The sequence below is a fragment of the Asparagus officinalis genome, chromosome 6 (assembly GCF_001876935.1).
Source record: "Asparagus officinalis chromosome 6, Aspof.V1, whole genome shotgun sequence".
Taxonomy (NCBI): domain Eukaryota; kingdom Viridiplantae; phylum Streptophyta; class Magnoliopsida; order Asparagales; family Asparagaceae; genus Asparagus; species Asparagus officinalis.
Genome location: NC_033799.1, coordinates 12,933,641 through 12,955,679, shown reverse-complemented (window position 1 = coordinate 12,955,679; position 22,039 = coordinate 12,933,641). Strand labels below are relative to the sequence as shown.

The window sequence follows — 22,039 nt, the reverse complement described above, 5'->3', positions numbered from 1 at the left end:
TTCTTTTTTCCTTTCTCTCTTTTGTATTTTCTAGAATATTTCATATACGATACAAACATCTTGTCTTTTTTTTTCCTCTTTCTCCCTTTTTGGTTTTCTAGAATGTTCTATACCATATTCCATGCACATAGGATATGAGCCCATATAGTTACATATCCATTATATTTTAGATTCTAAAAATATAAATTAAAATTATGAGATCGTTTTAGCAAAAAAAAAAGTATAGCAAAAGAAAAGCCAAAGAATATAAAAGTATAAATTAAATATTTTTTTTGGGAAATTATAAGTTGCGTGCATTCAGTGGCGGACCCACCCTTGTTCAAAGTGGTTCACTTGAACCACCTCATACAAAAGTTCTCTATAGCCTAGTGGTATTGCAGTTGGTAACATTTTGTAAGAGGTCTGGAGTTCAAACCATCCAGCCTTCGAAAATTTCTCTTTTAGGCTTCTTTCCTTTTACCTCCCCTCTATTATTATTATTATTCTTCTTCTTTTTCTTTTCCTTTCATTTTATCCCTTTGTTCTGTCTACCTCTTTAAGGCCTTCTATAAATATTTTTGTTTCTTATATATATAAGTCAAATCATTGTTTAAAAATGATTGTTTTTCTCTTTAATAACCCTTCCTTCATTTTTTTTCTCACCTGCTATTATTTGAGAAAAAAATTTAGTGTATATTTTGAACCACCACAAAAAATATTGTAGATCCGCCACTCCGTGCATTAGGAACGTGCATTTTTATTCTGCAACAAAAGAAACATATGCAAACAATATTAATAGATGGTAAAAACCTTATCTTTAAACTTTCCTTAGGCTTAAGATATCATCACATTATAATTATTATCGAATCTCTAATGCATTTTGAGATATGGAATTTATTTATTTTTAAAAAGTTGCTCCTCTTACACGTGCACATGTCCGTGCGATAATGCTAGTAATAATAGTTGTCGTCATCATCATCGAAGTCCACAAGAAGCTCCCAGAAGCCTGGCCGGATTGATGTTGACTTTTCGTTGGTCGCTTTTAACGAGTTCCTATAGTTTTAGACTCCGCCAAGAATTTTAGACTCCAACCATAGAAGAAGGCTAATGTATACGTCATCAAAATCCAAGATGATACATTCAGTCTTAATTGGACCGGCATGTTGTCCACGTTCATCCCCATGCTAATGAAGAAGCGAAATGTATGTCTAAGCATTATCCAAGGTAATACATCAGTCTTAATCGGACCGGCATCATGTCCAAATTCATCCCTATAGTTTGGATATTTAGTTCCGAAATATTCATTGACACCTCTAATTCACTAAATAGTGGGGAAAGCAATCTGGAAATTAGCTTGCTTCGAATCTACACTGAGATAAAATTTTAAAGATAAGAGACCGTAAGAGCCATATAAAATCCAATGATAATAAGTTTTTTTTAGATAAATCAACTTAGGGGGTGTTAGTTAATTGGAACGTTTTAATGCAAAATGGGATAATTGTTAAAGTAAAATAATTTTTTGCTAGTGGGGGTATTATAGTGGGATAAATAGGAACAATTTTGTGAAGCGGGATATTTTGATAAAATAACGTGGGATAATTTTTTTATAATCATGAAATATATATTTATGTATTTTGAAGATATAAATACTATTTATGTATTTTAAACTTACTATTATTGATTGATAATTGCTTACAAGAATGATCTTTACTATTAAACAACTTTTGGTTAGACTATAAGATATTGACAATTATTATTATAATGATGATAACCATAATAGGAAAGACATAAAGAAAAAAAAGAAATATAAAAAATAAAAAATAACAAAATAAATACGAGTTCTAGTTTTTTACCACCTAGTTCCAAGCTAAAACATGGAATAATTTGAGAGACTAGAACTTTTATTTTTGTATAAAAAAATAAAAAAAAATGGGATAATTTTGTACCATTATCCTAATTCTTTTGTTAGAGTTCTACTTGACTAACACTGTAAAATTTCTTCAAGTTTTAATTCTATTTGACTAACACCTTAAAAATTTATCCCACAGATTATCTCAATTTTAATTTTAAGTACTAGGTGACTAACCCCCCTTATAATAATTATGTATATGCAGTTATACTTCATATTGTCCAGCCATAACTTTATTTTTTTTATGGAGAATATCCCACACAAAATCATAGACGAAGAAGGTGATGATGACTCGCGTCTCGCTATCAATATAACTACTATTTTGTTCATTTAGACTATTGCCTCGGTTTAGTTATTAATATTTGTATCAGTGCAATTACCAGCTTTAAAATTTATGCATTAGATTTGTGTCTCAATATAAATTATATAGACTTGGTAATTCTACAATCCTCCTCCTTTAATCATCATGCGGCGTTAGGACCTCACATCGTTGGCCTCCCCCGTTTAGTGGTAGCGGAATTCGCACTCTCCCGCTCATGACGCGCACACCACGGGATTGCTGCGGGTCCCACTTATCAGCTACCTGTCAAGTTTTTACCAGGTAACCGAAAAGACCACTGACCTAACAAAGAGGAAGCAACTTTTCCAACTCCCTTGAGAAATTAAAATCTTAAAGGTTTTTTCAACAGTACTCCCTTTCGTCTTTAATATTTTCATTAGTAAAAATTTGTAAAATAGTCTGTTTTTGCTAATTATTTAGCAAAATAGACCGTTTTGTTAAATAATTAGCAAAATAGACCTCTTTTGAAAAAAAAGAGGTCGGTTTTGAAAAACAAGACTCAGAAAACATACGGGACTACTAGTCCCGTATGTTTAGAGCCAACTTAATCACGGATTAGTGACTCAGAAAACATACGGGACTAGTAGTCCCGCATGTTTTCTGAGTCCATCTTAATGTTTTGTGAAATTTTCTGAGTTCACTAATCCGCGATTAAAACATACGGGACTACTAGTCCCGTATGTTTTCTGAGCTGTTTTGCAAAATAGACCTCTTTTTGGCCTGTTGGCCAAAAAGAGGTCTATTTTGCTAATTATTTAGCAAAACGGTCTATGTTGCTAAATAATTAGTAAAAACGGGCTATTTTGCAAATTTTTCCTTTTCATTACCCCTCAATCACTTGAATTACTATTTGGTCCACCAATTATCATAAGTTTCTAATAAAGTTGCTAAAGACTAAGGAATATACCTTAAAAATTGAGGGACTAAGTTCTGAATAATTGAAGACTGAGGGACTTCATAGAAATTTTAATAACTTGAGCGATTAATTTTACGATATGAATATATTAGATACTAATATCAGAAAAGGAAAAAGAACCGCCAGCCCCCCCCCCCCCCCCCCAAAAAAAAAAAAAGAAAAAAATAAAGAAAAGAAAATCAAAGAATTCGTCCAAACGCAACAATGAAAAGAAATCATTGATCACTCTCGTACCTAAAGTTTACACTGACCGGGATGTGACCAGATACCCAAAAATAACCCCATAAATACCTAGCAACCTTAGCATTGTTTTCCACTACTACACCGAGCTATTTGCATAATATATACATTTCATCTTCATCAATGGCGAGCAGGATCTTGATCATCGGCGGCACCGGATACATTGGCAAGTTCATCGTCAGTGCAAGCGCAAAATCCGGCCACCCTACCGTCGCCCTGGTGAGGGACACTGCTCCCTCAGACCCTACAAAGGCAAAACTTCTAGAAGAATTTACGAACTCTGGTGTCACAGTTGTTAAGGTGATTAAAAGATTTTTTTTTAAAGAATTTATGATGAACTTTCCGGAAAAAAATATTATGAACGATTAAAAATTGATTTTCACCGGAGTACGGTATAGATTATGATTTTCATATTAGAAATAAATTTGAGAACTATTGAGAATAATTCTCTCCCATTTGTCAGCTTATAAGGATAATATAGAATATGTATAAAGCACATAAGGATGAAATTGTGGTTTTACGTGTGATAACTAGATAGTCATCATCATGCATGATAACTCAGTGAAACAATTTTATGACAGTTTTATGAAAAATCTACCCTTTTTGATTAATGAGTTAATATTTTGGCAGTTAATTTATTGTGTTATTTGTAAATATATGATGTAGGGGGACTTGTATGATCATGAGAGCTTGGTGAAGGCAATAAAGCAAGTGGATGTGGTGATATCAACGGTTGGAGCTATGCAGATAGCTGACCAGACTAAAATCATTTCTGCCATTAAAGAAGCTGGAAATGTCAAGGTTAGTGTACATCTTATGGGGCTGTTTGGTAATTAACTCACTCAAATTGGGCCAGGTTTAAACGTGGCCCGATTTCATCTTGTTTTTTGTTTGGTAACCATTGCGCCAACGTTGGCCTAGCTTTTTTTAGTTCACTTTTTGGCCTCAAAACCTGGTCAAACTGACCCTATGATATGATGTCCAAATGAAATTCTAAGGGCATCTCCAACCCAGCACCAAAATGGTGCAAACAGTGCATTTTTTGGCACTGTTCCTTCTCCAACTCTGTCTCATTTCCCGCGTCATTTTGGTGCATTTTAACAGTGCTGCACGAAATATGGAGTCGCACTGTTCATCGTTTCATTATTGTTCATGTTTTATTTAAATTTATAAAATAACCCCAATAATATTTAAATTTTATAATTTTACTCCAATTGTATAATTTGGACAAAATAAATTATTTTTTAATTATAAAAATAATGTTAAAATTTAAAAGACATTATTATTAATTATAATATTAAAATCTAGACATTATAATTAAAAGTAGATAAAAAGGAATATATGAAAAAAATAAAATTTGATATGTGGGGTTAATTGTTGAAATAGTTAAAAATATAGGGAATAGAAAATAATAATATAAAAGTAGATAAAAAGGAATATACTGAGAATATTCTTTTTTGGTGCAAAAAAATGCTGCAGTGAGTTGGAGATGAATTACTGTTAGATGTGACTTTTGCACCATTTTGATGTAAAATTTGCACTATTTTGATGCAATGGGTCGGAGATGGTCTAAGATAACCGGGGGCTCTTTCTATAGCACACTGAAATATCACGGATGCACACTGACATGACATGACACCGGATATGAGATACATATAACAACTTTACTTAAGCATTAGGTGTGCTGCGTCTATTTGCGTCTATAAGTGCCTAGAAAAATTAGAAATAAATATCTTAATATGTTTTACGGCATTATGAACTTATAAATACGGGACATGCAGAGATTCTTGCCTTCAGAGTTTGGACTTGACGTGGATAGAGCCCATACTGTCGAGCCAGCAACATCAGCATTTGCACCCAAGGTTCAAATTAGAAGAGCAGTTGAGGCTGAGGGAATACCCTACACCTTTGTATCCTCCAACTACTTTGCAGGGTACTCTCTCCCTACTCTAGCGCAAACGGACTCCTTTGGTCCTCCTCAAGACAAACTCACCATCTTTGGTGATGGCAATGTCAAAGGTAAATCACCTCCACACGCATATATGATCAAGTAGCAGGGATTCTTTTGCTAACATGTGTTAGAAATAATATAAAGCTATTATCCTTGATCCTCACCGTAACTTCGGAGTTTTGGTGTAATGGTTAGAGGAGATAAATTTAAGATTGTATCAGAGCAACTCGGGTTCAAATCCCACAGGCCACGAACTAAAAGCGGATTTTCTAAAAATTAACATCGCTGCGTAAGTTCAGGTTTCGGCCCATAAATTAAAAAAAGACGCTCGACCTGCGGGGACATGTTATAAATAATATAAAGCTATAAAGATTTGGATGTCTTGATGGTCTAGAGTGTATATGCTTAAATGTGTATCATGTCGATGGCATGTCATCCGACTATTACAGAACTTTACAATCTACACTGAAGCTCAGAGTTTCTGTTTACTCTTAACTAATTTCTAAAGAATAGAACAATAGCTACATATTAAACCTAATACTAAATGACATTAGTTATTTTTGACATTTATAGCAACTTTCGTGAATGAGGAAGATATCGGCACGTACACCATTAGAGCTGTTGATGATCCGAGGACATTAAATAAGATTTTGTACATTAGACCTCCGGGCAACGTTTACACTCATAATGAGCTTATATCTTTGTGGGAGAAAAGGACTGGCAAAAGCTTTGAGAAGGTTTATCTTACTGAAGAGGAGGTTTTGAAGAAGACTCAAGGTGATCAGTATACCACGTTAGAACTTTCTAATTATTAAAATTAATTTCAGTTTTCTGAATCATATTTAATTAACTTTTTTTATCTTTTTTGGATAACAGAAGCTCCATTTCCGATCAATATTGTGATGGCAATCAATTACTCAATTTTTGTTAAGGGAGATACCACAAATATAAAGATTGATCCATCATTTGGTGTTGAAGCTTCTGAGCTCTATCCTGATGTTAAGTATACAACGGTTGAAGAATACATTAGCCGTCTTGTTTGAAGAATAACTTCATGAATTTGCGTGTTATATATAATCTATGTATGTTGGTGGATGTTATTTTCTTGATGTCAGTTAAGATTGAATAATGACTTCATTTTGTTGATGTCAAAATGAGATTTAATGATGATAATTATGGCGATGTGATGAACATCTGGATTTAAACTTTCTAGTCATTAATTTTAAAGTTCCTCGAACATCGCTTCGACTTGTATGGATGCAGTTGGTTAAGGGAGTTGAGTACTAACATTTTTTGTGCTATGTACATTGAGGCAAATAATATGTTGCACTTACTAAGTCAGTGCTTACATAGCGATGACGAACTCGCAGGAGGGGAGCCTGACAAGTAGTATACATATCAACAGTTAACTAGAGGGAAGAGTAGTGGAACTAAGTGTTAAAGCGCGTTAACGTATATGTTAGAGCACTGAAATCAATATTCTTACAGCATGCATATGCAATAGGAGCCATCTCTAAAATTCACATCGCCTATGAGATCAGGTACTTAAGATGGAGTTGTGATATTCGAAAACAGTATAGTCCCACATTGATGGTGTGTGAGAATATATATGAGTTTATCTAGTTGCTCAAATGAGTAAATAGTACCTATGTCTTGGCATTAGACTAAGCTAAATAACGTATTTAGTGGCTACCAAAGTTCACATCACAACAATGAGCTTTTAGTGTAACTAACCTTGTAAACTAGGGGAAGAATTTTCTTCAAGATATATAGAGCTTACCTAGAATGTTAAACCTAACTAATGATGATTAAGGAATCATCACAGTTGTCCATTATATTATGGGCAATTCTAATTCTTTTTTGTATATAATATATGTGAAAGAGTGCAATGCACGGATGGATGACTAGTATTTAAACCAACAATTCTTGATTAAAATACGAGATGGGAGAAACGTATTGGATTGCTGTGATGTGTCCTAGGATTTCATCAAACATGTCCCAGTTTTGACTAGCTAAGACCTCTCCTAGAATTTATCCATTATTTTATGGCAATAGGGGATACCAATTAATAAGGCAGCTTTGGTTTATATGCACTCCACAAAGTTGTATGAAAAATCTAACATCCCTATGCATTTTATTTTTAATTTTGCATAAGCCACCATGCACTTGACCAAATACCCATCAGGCTAGCAAAGCAAAAATTATTTAAAATGCTAGATAGTAGTAAATGTTAGAGTCACACCCCCACCCACACTCCTCTCTTGCTACAGTGCACTGGGACTCACATGAGATTTTTTTTAAAATTCTCATATGGGCCCCAGTGCACTGTAGCGAGAGATGGGTGTGGTTGGAGGTGCGGTTAGGGGGTGTGACTGTAGCGCCTCCCCGGTAACAAAGAGTCCTTGCATCATCCAAGGAGATAAAAACATAAGAATTAATTGAAGGACATTCAAATTGAGGACAAAAGAAGTCTGTAGGTAGGCTGTATCCAAACTGTAAAGTGTAAGCATACTTGGCTTGTCACAATCAAGGACAATGTATCAAAAATGACAACGACCTTCTTTTTTTTCTTGCATCATCCAAGGAAAATTGATATGCTAGGGAACGAAAAATATATTTATTAGATCTTACTTTAAAATTTAAATATTTCTAAAACTCAAATAACACCTGTATAGGTGAAAGTTATATAAAATATTCTTGTTTTGATTACTAATAAAATAGGAGAAAAAAATAAGGGCCATAGGTGAGGCGAAAATGGACCTAATGTATGTGTATCCGTTTACTAATAGCAAATACATATGCGAAGACTGATGCAGCTAATTGGTAACATAAATTCATGTTCATATTCCTCAAGATCAAATATAATTACTGATCGATTAGTTGAGAGAAAATAAATATGATACCTTATGGATTAGAAAGAAGGTGAATTTTTTAAAACTATAAAATACATATGTCATATGATTCAAGAGTTATCTAAATACAGAATTTCTCGTATCAGCGTTCATAATGCATTTAGCTTGCCTAAAAATTTAAAATTAAATTTATGAATCATCAAATCCCAAATCCCCATACTCTAAGGAGAAAATAGGTTTTGGGTTAAATATCAGAAAACTTCTGTTACTTTGGATGATTTTCAGATAACCTCTCATGACTGGAAAAAAAATATCAGAAACCCCCCTTAAGTTAGGGGTTATCAGAAGAATCATTTTTCAAAAATACTTTATGTTTAAGATTTTATCAGAAAATCTTCCTAATAGGATAAGTATCATAAAACCAAAACTTTTACAGGACGGTATTTTTGCAAGTGAAAATTGCAGATAATTCCGTTAGGGCTGTTTTTGGTAAAATACTAAAGCTAAAAGGGGTTTCTGATAACGCCTAACTTAAGGGTGTTGTTTCTGAGTTTTTGAAATTAAGGGAGAAATTCCTAAATATGCTACAGTGAATATTCGGATCATGTAGGATCCTACCCGAATCCGAACCGTTGTCTTTCCCTCTCAAATGTCTCTAGAGCAGTGGAGTTCGTTGAGAATCAAATTCGACGATAATTCAGAGAGCGAGGGGGGAGGAGAGAGAGAGAGAGAGAGGAGACAGAAACTAGGGTTTCGTCGTCCAGAGAATCTCTTCGAAAAAAGACAACTTTTTTATCGTCTCTAACGATGCCAGCCCTCGTTAAATCCCTCTTCGTCCTCGGTTCGAGATGCTTCGACAAAACCTTAGGCCTCGATCGATTCCGGAGAAAAGCGAGCGATTTTGGCTGATTTCTTGGTCTTTGAGGTATTTTAGATTTAAAATTCTGACCTTGATTTGAGGCTTCAATTTCTAGTTTTGGTACAATCTTCTGGGGATAAAATGAACTGTTTGTAGGTAAATGTTTGTGTACAGTAGAATTTAGTGATTTTGAGCTGAATCAGGTGTAAAGGCATGATCTTTGACAAAGCTAGACTAGATCGTATAATTGTATTCTACTTGCTCTGAAGCTAATTTTTCATATTAATACGTTAGATTTAATTTGGTATCAATTGTAGCCAGTCTACTTCATAACCGGTATTGATTGTTGGAAGAAATCGTCCCATTTGGTAAATAGATTGTGTGCACGGGCATCATCAATACGAATTTGCTCAATACTTAATCACAAATGCCAAGACACCGTGCATTGACCCTGTGATAACCCCTTAAGTTTTATCTAAGTGTGTTGGCTCTCCATTTTAAGAAGTTTTATTGAATTAATGCACATCTCGGGGTAGATATATATATGCCAGCGGTGATTTTCTTTGATGATTCAAGATTACTATGCTAGGTGTGTCTTATTTGCTATGTTATATGTATGCTTGTTCCTTTGATTGTCCTGAAGTAATCGAAATACGATGGAAAAAAGATCAGAAGTCAACGGATCATAAAAAATTACTTCCCGTTTCCATCAATCGTGATATTATTTTTTATTTTATAATGCCTCTATTTTCAGATATGTTGCAATCAAAATGGAAGCTTCTTAATCAAACCATGGAGTCGTGAATAAAGGGCATGCATTCAGCTGACCTGAGATTGAGTAAGTGACTGCATTTTGGTCCATCCTGAGTAATGAGCCTCAACCAACACAACTATCCATTCAACATATAGGAAAATATATATGCTGTTAAATTCACTAGAAGCCTTTGCCAGCCAAAAAAATAAAAAATAAAAAATCTATTGTTAAAATCAAGGCCTTAGTTGTGTGTAAAGCTATTATGCATTTATTACATGAAATAGTTTTCTATAAGTTTTTAGCTCCTCAAACTGTTCTGTTGCAGGACTAAGATGGCTCCTGCAATGGGTAATCCCTCAAGACCTAATGGATCTTCTTTAATTCGCCCTTCATCTAGACATAAGAGAAGTGGCTACGAGCCATCTGACACCGAAACCGAATGGCAGGAGAGCCCCTGGCATGATGGATTATTGGTTTCAAATAGGTCGAAGACTCCTAATCCTGCCAGAATTGATAACCCAATCTCAAACAGGTCTCAAACTCCTGATCCTACCAGAGCTACTGCTCCCTCAAATCGTAGCCAGAGGCCTACTTCAAAGGAGGACAAAGACAACTCTGCAAATAGGACTTCAAGAAGAAGTCCTTCGGACAGAAGGCGCAGCAAATCTCCTTATAAGTCAATCACACAAGGTGAAGATGCTGCTGCTTATATTGGCCATCCGGGTCTAAGGAGGAATACCAGCCCTTTTAAGGTGTCAGAGCATCGCAATCCCAGTCCATTTAAGGGTTCATTGAATTGTGATACAAGTCCTTTTAAGGCTTCAGAGCATGGAAGTAAGCATATTTCTCCATATATGAGTAGAAGAGAGGAGTTGTATCATAAAAATGATGATCTTGATGGCTCATCCCGGAAGAAAGACCACAGAACACCTTCTAGACGTCAACGCTCTGAAGATAAAGGAACTCATACACAACCTCAAGTAGGTCCTAATATGAAGGAAAGTTCTCGGAAAAAATTTCAAGAACTTTCTCGAGCTAGTGAAAGGTCCAACTTACATCAAAGTAGGTCGATGTCTGTGCCAAAACTGAGAACAAAAGAAAGGGAAGGTCAGGTTAATTCTGGTGCAGAGCGGAGGCCATCACCACTAGCTAAGACTATAATCCATGAAGAGAATGGTGGTTCTTATGGAAATTATACAGATGAAGACATAAATGTTAAAATTGCTAATATGAAGCTGTCTAAACCTCCCTCAGCTGGTGATATATTAAATCAAGATACAGAGTCTGTTTCACTTGGTGATATCTTCGTTTCTCGTGATTGTACAAATCTCCACAAAGGATCTGCAAATAAAGGAAACAAATCTGCTCAACGGTATAGTACATTTCCAGAAAGTAAAAATGTAGTCCATCAGTTTAATAGAGGTAGAGGAAGTTTTAATCAGAATCGTCAAGTTGTTTCAATGAGCACTGTTCTTTCACAAGCAAATACAAGTTCAAGCTCTGCTTTTGATCGAACTTTCGGCAGCAAGTTAAGTGAGAGCAGTGGAAAACTAAGTGGAAGTTTGAAAAAGATCACTGCTATCAGACAAAGAAGCCAAGCTGATACATGGTTGTCTTGTGTGAGAAGGGGTGGATCATGTGCTAAGTCGAAGTCACTGGACTCTAGAGAAGTTGATGAGGCATCTTTTATTGAAAGGGCACTTGTTGTGGAAGAACTCAGACCATCTTGGGCTGTGAAGCACAGGCCACTCTCATTGAGTAAATTTATTTGTCACAAACAACAAGCTAAATATCTCAAAGAATTGGTAAGGATTACTAGCCATTTTTATACATTTTTGTTTACTTGGAGGCTTGGTTTTGAATCTGTTAGACTCTTTCAATTATGCGAGTTGATGGAAATTCTCGCATTTAAATAGCTTTTGTCCAAACCTGGAAATTTTGATGATTTTGATTAAAAAAAATTCTTCTACAAGATCTTGATTTCAGATACAATCAACTTTGGTACTTGTAACTTCTGATTATCTTGTCTTTTATAGGGCTGCTATATTTTTATAATTCCTTTTTTTCACTTTGCACAATTTGAGCGCTTCCTTCTGTCCTCTTGCTTGCTTGTGCACACTGCACAGCCATCCACTCACACACTGATGTGTAGATTGTTGTTTCTGCTTTTCTACTTCCTTTGAGATGCCATCTTATGAAGAAGACTTTAAAACCAGCTTATCTGAGATTGGCTTCTTGTAATGATTTACGTAGAAATTTGCCTCAACCTGTGATCATGTAGATTGATCTCATCCTCTCTCGCTGTAAATGTATACCTTTTTCGGTTAGCAACTGTTGAGTTGGACAAAGGAACAAAGAGAAAGTTTACCTTCACTGATTTTATGTTTGGTGATTGGACCATTATTTCGATTACTCTGCATTAAGTTCATTTTTCAGTTATTTACTCACAATTCCCTCAATACTATGTATATAATCTCTGGTGCATACTGAAATCAAGCATTTAAAACACATAGATCTTTAAAGCCAGGTTTTTACAGTTCTATTAAGCGCATCACATCAAATCTTATATGATGCATTAGAGTTGCTTCTTGAATCCTTCTTAATCAACTAAGTCTTTATTGCAGAAGCTCAGTTGCTTCCTTTTCTGTGACTATTGTCCATTAAAAAAATCAAAAGCTACTTATCTCCAGAACATAAATATTAAGGCGAGCTTCATTATTGATTCCTTATTTGTTTAACTTTTGCAGATATCCCATGACAATTTTCCGCATATTCTGTTCAAGGGACTTTCAGGCTCTGGAAAGAAATCATTAATCACGGCATTGCTGCATGAAATTTTTGGTGATTCCTTGAAAGTACGGGTTAAAAGAATTAGTTCTTTCACCACACATGTCCATTTTCTATAAAATAAACCTGACTTATTTTCTGCCAATCTTACAGACATCTGATGATCTGAGACACTTCCAGGTTCAGGTACGAAAAAGATTCTTGGATATATATTTAACTGCATATTCAATATACTGTCCTGGCATTGTTTACGTACCTCTAGTTTCTTAGGTGGAAACTTTATATTTGTTATTAAACTATCTATGTGTTGACTTTGATAGGAAACTACGCCTATGCAAATTTCAGTTCCAGTAACTTCGAGTCCTCATCATGTGGAGCTTAACTTGAAGTCTGAATCAAAGAATGCTCGATATGCTTTGATGGCTTTAGTTAAGGAAATAACAAGTGATCATGCGCTGGCCCCTGAAGTGAGTGATGTCAGTTTAAAGGCGGACTATAAAGGTCTCTTACTATTGAACCTTGATATTTCTTCCAAAAATCCTGATTACACTACTTAATTTTATTCTTTTATTGCCCCAGTGGTCATTCTCCATGAAGTTGATAAAGTTGCTGACAGTGTTCAGCACCTGATAAAGTGGATAATGGACCGTTATACAGAAGCATGCAAAATCATTCTTTGTTGTGAAGATGATGCTTCTATCCTCAACTCTGTGAAGACTCGCTGCAAATTTATCTCTGTGGATCCCCCTGTTACAAATGAGGTAAGGGGGTGTTTGTTTCACCAAAAATTTTGGCATTTGGTATGAATTACAAGTTTTGGGATCAAAAAGTGAGTTTTTTTGTATTTTGGGATTCCATATATGGTGTTTGTTTTAAGAAAATTTTTAGAATATTGAATCCCAAAAGTGCAAAAAGTGCCCAATTTTTAGAATTTGTCAAATCCTCTCCAATCCTCTCAATTGGAGAGGATTTTGACAAATCCCATAAATTGGTATGCTTACCTCTCAATTGGAGAGGATTTGACAAATCTCAAATTTGTCTTTTTATGGGAGGTAAGCTCACCAAGATAGCATATTCATCATGTTAAAAAATTTTGCCATTTGGTAATGCTACAATTTGAGCTTGAAACAAACAAAATATTACAAATTGTAGTATTCCAAATCCCAAAATATTAATGAAACAAACAACATTTTAGAAATCTTAACCCATAACAAAACACCTATGGATTTCAAATCCCATGGTGAAATCCATATCCTAAAATTATAGGATTTGAAACAAACACCCCCTAAGAGAATTTCCTTCGTCATCTCAGTATGCGAGATTATCAAAGTTTACTGATATTATATCATTATTATTCTGAAATAAAGCAACGCCTGTTGTGCCCAATTTTGAAAGAAAATTAATTAACCATGTCAATGCCCAAGAATGAAGCTAACATGGCAAAATCTCTAATGATGCATATTATTGCATGTGGCTATTTAGTGTGAGTTATTTTAAGTTATCTAGAAATTATTGCGCTGATGAGAAACTTGTTTGATCTCTTACAGTCAATTCCTAAAGCATTAAATATTCATATTTTACACCTGAAATCTTAATAATTCCAAATTGACTCCTTTTACCAGTTTAGCATGTGTCAAAAAATACACCTACCATTGGTTCTTATTTCTCTTTTCTTTTGACAGATCATGGAGGTCCTGATTGATATTGCCAAGAAGGAAAACTTGGAGCTTTCTACGAGTTTTGCTGCTAGAATCGCTTCCAAGTCAAAGCACAATTTACGAAGAGCAATTATGGCTCTTGAAGCATGCAGAGCACACAAGTATAAAGAGCTCGACTCCAGCAATGTGATTTTTTTTTTCTTTTTTCTAATATATTTTATTGCTTCTGATCCACATGATATTTTTGCAGTTATCCTTTCAATGATAGTCAACCAATTCCAGTGGGTTGGGAGGAGGTTGTTGTGGAAGTTGCAGAAGAAATTCTTGCTGATCCTTCCACAAAAAGGTCATATTAAAGCATTCTCAAAGTTACCTAAGTTTATTTTTTTTTCATTTTTTTAACTATCTGAATTAACCAAATAAGCATCCAAAATTCAAGAACATATTTGGTGCTATAGATCAAAGCCTATTTAGTCTTACACTTTGTAACCTCATAAGCAATAGTAGCATGATTTTATGTGCTTTCCTTATTGTACTGTTAGAACAGATGAATTTTGAACTCATTTTCTTCCACCATTAATGCTTCATATTCATTGGTAACTGGTCACTGCATGTATTCCGCCTGTTTCTAACTTCGTCTTTGTTGAGAATATTGAGCTCCATATAAGAAAAATCTTCATATCCGTATATTCTATGAGAAATTAAGAAAATAAACAAAATTAAAGAAGAGGGAGAAGGGGAAAAAAGAAGCAAGACTTGTGCTAGTTGAAACAAGAGAAGGGTTAAAATTAAATGAATGTCAGAAATTTGTTTCTTTCTTTTCTTTTCTTTCTAAATTTTCTCATGACTACATTTTATTTTTATTTATCTTATTTTATGAGAATTTAATTTTAAGTGAAATTTATATTAATGTAAATTGTATCCTTTCATTCTTCTCTCACTAGATCATTTTTTCAGTCTGTTCTTCATACGTGGGAAGTTCCAAAAGCTTTTGGTGGAATTTGTGCATCCCAAATTGATCCTCCAGGTAAATCTTGCTCGCCTTTAGTTGCAAATATGATGTTAAGATGCTGGGGGAAAAAATCAAATTGAATAGCTTTTTTCTGAACAAATACAGAAACTCGTGGAACAGTTCCTCAAGCGAGTTGAAGCTAGCATTAAACGTGAACTTTATTATTGGCATGCATATTACGTGAGTTAAATCCTTTCTTCGATTTCATATGTTTGTAACTTTTTGCAATATATAAGAGATGTAAATATGAGTAAAACTGAATACATCAACACTGGCAGGAGAAGAGATTGCCTGTTGGAATAGGTGCCCTGCTGAAGTTGGAAGGTAGTTATGATCTTTGATAATTTGTTCTTTAGTTTGTACACATTCAATACAGCCTTGTGCAGTTTGATTCAGGAATATAAGAAACAGGATATCGCTTGTGATTGCGCACAAGTTCATTTCTCCTCTTTATTTCGAAGGAAAAAAAGAAGGAAATAGCATGGGATTAGATGTGTTGGTATTTATTATTGCAGTTTATTGTTAATGATCAAGGAACTATGAAATAATGGTATTGTAAAATTAACCTAGACTTAGTTATTAAGCTTCCTGTGGTATCATCGAAAGTTTCAGAATTGATGCGTTAAAATCTTACGCTATAGTGGAATCAGCTCTGATATAACATGCAAGATAGCAAATTGTCATTTAATGGTATAACTCCATTTTCATTGCAGAATTTGTTGCAAAGTTCATGAGCATCTACAGGAAAAGCAGCTCAGCCCCACAGTTCGTCTAGAGCCAGGGGACCATCTTACCGGTGACTTTATGGCAATCATTTTGCTGCCAATTCTGTTGTCAATTGGAGAATAATCTGACAGATAAATTGATAAAGCGTTTGTAAGAATTTGCGTAGACTTTTGGTTAAAGAATTAAGTTTAAGATATGTAATATTCTTCTCAAGGTTGTGCTTGAAGACCACTGCTCAGAAGGGCAACGAACTCTCTATGTACTGAAGGTGATTATTGATAAATACAAATGCTACATTGCTACTTAAGCACTGGTTTCACATTGATTTTCAGAGTTGCAGGCGCACAATCATGGATGTTGGTACGTTCTCACGTTTATGTGCTCAACATGGTTGCTGAAAGTGGAAGTACAAAGCAGAGCTTGACAAATAAAACCTCAATACAATCTCATTATTATCCTGGACGCAAGGCGCATCAATCAAAGCGGTCAACAACCAAGAACTGAATGTATTGAACCCCACTGATTTACTATATCAGAACATTCAGAACATTCTGTATACGAGGGGAAGTTCAAAATTACAACTGTTCTCTGTGTATGGTTCAAAACATTTTGCTTGTGCACAGGTTTTGACAATGTGTAGTTGTAAAACTCGTAGACTAACATCACCACCATCCGAAATCTAAAGCACAGTAGCGGACGAAACAAAGAGCAGATATGGTTCATTTTCTCCTTAATGTCAGAAACATCAATTTCTAGAAGATTGTACAGCAACAAGTTCAGTAGTAGAAAGACGACAGCCCAGTAAATGGAAATTGCACGGTTGTATTAAATTCATCTTCAAGACCTTCCCCACGACCAACCAAAATAAGCTGAACTTTTCTTTCAACATACATTTCGATGTCTAAATTAAAATTGATGAATATTTTCATATTAGTAGGATATCCACACTACATCAACTAATGTTTCCTCCCGAACTTCCGTGATCCCCTCTCTCTCCTTCCTGCTAGTGATCAGTCCCTGGAACTTGACGGTGAAGCCTTCTTCCCGCCATATCTCTGTAGTAGCCATGAGAAGCAAGAAGCAGGTCAAATGAAAGAAAATAAACATGAAACATATAGTTACTAATTCTTTATCTTTGTTATATTTCATTTGTGAACAACTCTATTTCAACTATTGGTAAAAACTAATTAATGCAGGCAAATGTTGGTAAAAACAGCTCTTACTATAATTAACAGTGCTACTTTCTTTAAATTATTGTTCTTTGTTACTGTAAGATTCTGTCACGAAATGTAGATATGTGACTGTCTACTCTACAGGATAAGATCCATATCACACAAAAACAAGCTGAAATTGAATATTAACCTCTTGCACTCTGCATAGATAAGTAGGTCAGATTTCACATGTAAACTATCTTGAAGCTGTTTCAGTTAAAGAGTGCAGATAACTCTAACCTGCTTCCCAATGCTGAAGGGGACATATTTGTACTTGATCATGTGTAGAATTTGGCGCTTCATGGTCAGAACAAAAAGAACGATCCAGTAGAAAAGAAGTATGGGCCAGAATACTGGAACATCAAATATCGAGAAGAAGGTCATCAGAAATGCCACACAGAAAGCTTTTGTTATGGAGTACCTGAAAAGAAACACAAGAAAAAGGATAAGGGATGCACCGATTGGTCTATATTTTTGTGGATCTCCCACAAAAGGCTCTCATATTTGCTGGTTTTTCTTTTCTATTACTTCTTGAGTAACAAGCTTTTAAATTTGTAAAATAGGGGTTGTCATTTCTTACAGTACAATATAAAACCAAACGAGGATGTTATAGTGGCCACCTTCTACAAATATTTAAATCAGGAGTAATGACCATTGCAAAATAGCTGTAAGATAGATATAAATGCATTGTAAAGGTACAATGCATATGCATCATAACATTTCACAATATTACAGAAAGCGTTAGGTGGACTAAGCGTTTGAGCTAGCGCCTAGATGCTAGGCGTACGCCTAGGCGATGCCTAGGCGTTCAGGTATTTTTTTAAATTATTTAATTATAATAATTGATAAAAACATGTATTAAATTCATATAAATTTGTCAAAAAAAGACAACAATCTTAGATCCACAATAAACTATGCATATTTAAATGCTAAATAGCCAAGATAATAACTAACAAGGTTATAGAAAACGCTAGGAGGTCTGGACCTGTCGCCTAAAGCCTAGGAGGTTTTTTTATTTTTTAATTACAATAATTGTTATTGTAATTAATAAATGTTATTGTTATAGAAAGCTTAGGTGACGGACTAGTGTCTAGGCGGATTTCTTTTTTCATTTATGTGGTGGTCGAGAAGGTTTTGCTAAAGGTCGGAGGAGGTAGTGGTAGTATTCATGTTTGGAGGTTAAATGAGTTTGTAAGCGGTCGGAGGATGTAGAATCTGCAACACAAAATCACGATTAAGGCCTAAATAGTGCATTCTACGTAAGCAGACAATGCTCCCTTAAACACTTCTATAATCCAGGTAGGCAGCCTAAGCGTTAGTTAGGCGGCCTAGGTACCACCTAGGCATATGCGTAGGCGGACAAGGCGGAGGCTTTTTAAAACAGTGACATTTCAGTTTCTTGACCACGCACAATTTCGCCGTTATTACCCAGGAAGCACAGGTAGAAGGGCGTACTAGTCATGTAAGTGGGGGACACCAAGTGTGGTTTAACCTTCTAACCCAAGACAGAAAAAGAGAATAAGAAAACAATAGATAGTCTATCAAATCTCTAGCATAAAACAACAAAGACACCATGTTCCACTAATCTCATTAAAGTTGATAGAAATTCTTATATACACAAATTTCCACTTCAGTTTGTCAATTTTTAATACAGAAATTTGTAGATTTCATCCAACAACAGGTTACTTAGTCTTTCTCATTTACATTTCACCAACCGTAACCTATTTTCCACTTGTCATCCACCTACTTTTCATTTGGATAAACAACTTGGGACCAGAACCTGGCAACAAATCATAGGAAATCAGCATAAGTTTGCCACCGGAAGACGAATCCTTTAAAAAAACCTTCCAAGTCCAACATCAGATCCAATTTTTAATCAAGAAACTTGCATGAGGGCAGTCCGCCGCCATGCGCGCGTGTGTTATATATTATAATATATATATATAACTTATATATATATATATATATATATAATATATTTCAACCCAGCAAAGTGATCTTGCAAAGACTATTTATCACTTTGCCATTATTCCGTGCCTCCCCCCCCCCCCCCCCCCCCCACACACACAGAGGACAACAACAAAAAAAAGACCCTCAACCAACAAGCGGCCAAGGTTAAAGGAGGGAAAAGCCAGAAGGGGAAAAACAAGTATATAGAAGTGAGTAAAAAGAAAAGCATTGTCCCAAATTTCTAATGGGAATATGATACCCAAAAAGGTCATCTATTCTAGACACAAAGCATTAGTTCCAAAATAGGAGTCTAGTGCATAAGTTCACCGATCAATAAGGTGGCAAAATGTAACCTTCAATTGTTTGCGTCAAAAGTTGGTTTTGTCATGGAATTCATTATATCTTCGGTCGATTACAATAAATTCAAAAGAAATAGTCTTTTATAAGACTTCTTTTACACAACAAAAAGGAACAATTGACAAACTCTGAGAAACAAACGCGGACCGTTGTGTTTGATGCGTGCCCTGTTGCGGGGATCTTTGCCTTGCCGGGAGCGTCTTTGACTCTTGTGGACCACCGAATGCACAGATTCTGATTGGAACCCGTGAGGTTTAATATTCTTCCTTCGTTTATCGAAGCTAAGAATTTGAAGCGAATATTCTTATCGATGTAAGATGTTCACTCTTCAAGATCAAGTCTGAGACTTAGCATCTCTAAGGACTCGCTAGGAAGCTTCTGAGGAGTCGTTGTGAAGAAGGAAGGACTTCTCTCTCTTGCTCTAATTCACCAAATACCTCAAGGATCTCTGCTCTAATCTCTATGGAAAATGGCCTCAGCCCCTTGTCAATGAAATGTCCATAGGGCGGTATTTTAGCCTCCTTGCGACAATAACTTAGAAAAATAGCCGATCAACGACTATCCCTTTGACCGCCGACATGCCGGACTGCAGCGGGCTATTGGCGCGCCGCAGCATGGACTGCAGGGCCTTTGGCGCGTGGCAGCATGAACCTCAGCGGCCACAGGAGGGCAGTTACACAGTTCCATCAGTGCTTGAAACGTGTCCTCCCACGAACTTTTAACACCTTTTTCGTGGTTTAACTGCTCTTTGTCCACGGTCAGGCACACGTTTCTTATTCGGGTAGCGCGCCAGTAGACTTCACCACTAATCGATCACTAACTACCTGTAACCGCTGTACGGCATCCCCTATAGTACCGCGCACCATGGATTGGCCCGCCCAAGCCGCGAGCACTATGACTGCCGCGTCTTTAGCCGCTGGTCATCAGCTGCCGCTGACCGTGGCAACCATGAAGCGTCCCGCGCCCACCTTGTAGTTTGCATGTTCTGTGAATCACTTTGTGATTCACAGATCCTTTTTGCTTCCTGTTGGCTTGTATTGCGATCTCCCATGACTTAGATACTGATGTTTATCACCTTCTCTTTGTCTTGAGTGATATTTGGATGTCTGTAAGCATTTTTGACGTCTACATCAATAAACCTTGCCCAAAATAAGCTATCCAAGTGAAAACAAGGGGAAAGTAGTCCCAAACTATGTGCAGTACTTTCAATCAATAAGTGAAACCATGAAATGAGCATTGTTGTCATAAGTAAAGAGTAACGAATAGTAATATAAAATAAAAGTATCGTAAGAGGCCATATGAAACATAATAAAAATCATATGAGATAATCATCTCTCTAAAAGTTCTCAAGTATCTAAATACAAATAAATCAAGTAAAATGAGAGAAGGCATAACGGATCTAAATTGATGAAGCAGCACATAAAAAATGCTACACATTAGCCCCTATTGATGCACATCAAAATTGAACAAAACAGTTAAGATAACTAACAAGAGCATGACGACGTAAAGAGAAAAAATAATTAGAGGTAACTTATTAACGAGTATCGTACACAATGAAGTCCACATTCACATATTCAAAATAACAAAGCAAGCCTGAAGAACATTTGGTTCAAGTCGTTTCAGAGTTTGAGAGCATTGCAGCAAAGATGTGAAGTCTATGAAGACCTAAAACCTATCAGTCAAGAACTGCATTATGAAACTCCTGGTCGAACCTTGATTCACCATAAGCAGGCTGCTTCACTAATGGAGAACCAGACGAAAGCACTACAGATGATGTTGGTTCGATGTCTTCAACAACTCAGTCAGAAAATTCCCTCAGATGATATCTCCTGAAACTGTACCTTTTTTCCATGACGCTAAACCATGCTTGACAATGAATCATGTAAAATTAAAAAAAAAATAGTGACCCCTACACTGATGTAAAATAGAAGGAATAACAATCGTACAAATGAAATGTGATAGATTTTCCCTAAAAATCTCCAATGTTTGGTCGATAAAGCTATATCCTTCACATAAAAATGAGTCTTGATAGTGGTAAATACTAACAAACAAACAAAAAAAACATCTAGCAATAAAAACTTATTCGGGAACTAATCTTGTAGAATATGATACATTAATCTTTAAGCTTAACGGAAACTACTGACCCAAGCCATCCAATATCAAACACATCTCTAGCACCATGACCACGGAAAAATCATGAATTATCACAAATCAACACAAACTAGACATCACGGTATTATATGATCAGTATAGCAGTTAATCCAAGCACAATGCACTACAACCAGATCGAGAAATTACCAGAACTTGAACTCGGGGAGCCGGCGAATGAAGGGCTTGAACTCATCGGACCCCTTCATCGGCAGCGACGCCCCATCCAGCGCCTCGATCTCCGGATCCACCATCGGCGACAGAAACCCTATCAAGAGATTCAGCACGTAGATCGAGAGACCGTACGATATGATATAGAATCCCTGCACGAAGTAAACCCTCATCACGTAGATCGTCGCCGCCGCTAGGGTTCCCAACCACCGGCCGGCG

At 35.8% G+C, this 22,039-nt stretch overlaps 3 protein-coding genes across 6 annotated transcripts in view; 2 read left to right on the top strand and 1 right to left on the bottom strand.

Annotated features, from left to right (window-relative positions):
- LOC109845164 (isoflavone reductase-like protein) lies at positions 3,457-6,593 on the top strand. The gene is made up of 5 exons (XM_020414376.1): positions 3,457-3,684; positions 4,051-4,185; positions 5,166-5,403; positions 5,909-6,112; positions 6,212-6,593. The coding sequence occupies exons 1-5, from the start codon at positions 3,508-3,510 to the stop codon at positions 6,376-6,378; spliced, it is 921 nt and encodes a 306-aa protein (XP_020269965.1). The 5' UTR covers positions 3,457-3,507; the 3' UTR covers positions 6,379-6,593.
- LOC109844293 lies at positions 8,836-16,590 on the top strand. Of its 4 annotated transcripts, none has more exons than XR_002247980.1 (13): positions 8,836-9,112; positions 10,126-11,605; positions 12,548-12,655; positions 12,741-12,773; positions 12,908-13,088; positions 13,167-13,348; positions 14,270-14,406; positions 14,496-14,591; positions 15,203-15,272; positions 15,363-15,437; positions 15,536-15,581; positions 15,971-16,251; positions 16,324-16,590. XR_002247980.1 is itself a non-coding variant. In XM_020413279.1 (13 exons), exons 3-13 carry the CDS (start codon positions 10,133-10,135, stop codon positions 16,030-16,032), a joined length of 2,463 nt encoding a protein of 820 aa, XP_020268868.1. In that variant the 5' UTR covers positions 8,837-9,112; positions 9,801-9,884; positions 10,126-10,132; the 3' UTR covers positions 16,033-16,290. The 4 variants fall into 4 exon arrangements, 2 of the variants coding, with proteins under 2 accessions (XP_020268866.1, XP_020268868.1); XR_002247979.1 differs by having other exon boundaries at positions 16,316-16,590; XM_020413279.1 differs by lacking the exon at positions 16,324-16,590 and adding an exon at positions 9,801-9,884 and having other exon boundaries at positions 8,837-9,112; positions 15,971-16,290.
- Positions 16,786-22,039, bottom strand: part of LOC109845772 (protein RER1A-like) — a 10,589-nt gene continuing 5,335 nt past the window's right edge. Inside the window, exons 2-4 of the mRNA XM_020415041.1 lie at positions 21,800-22,039; positions 17,435-17,615; positions 16,786-17,038 (exon numbers count right to left, since the gene is read on the bottom strand). Coding sequence (XP_020270630.1) covers positions 16,994-17,038; positions 17,435-17,615; positions 21,800-22,039 — 466 coding nt within the window. The 3' untranslated portion in view covers positions 16,786-16,993. The remainder of the gene's footprint in view (positions 17,039-17,434; positions 17,616-21,799) is intronic.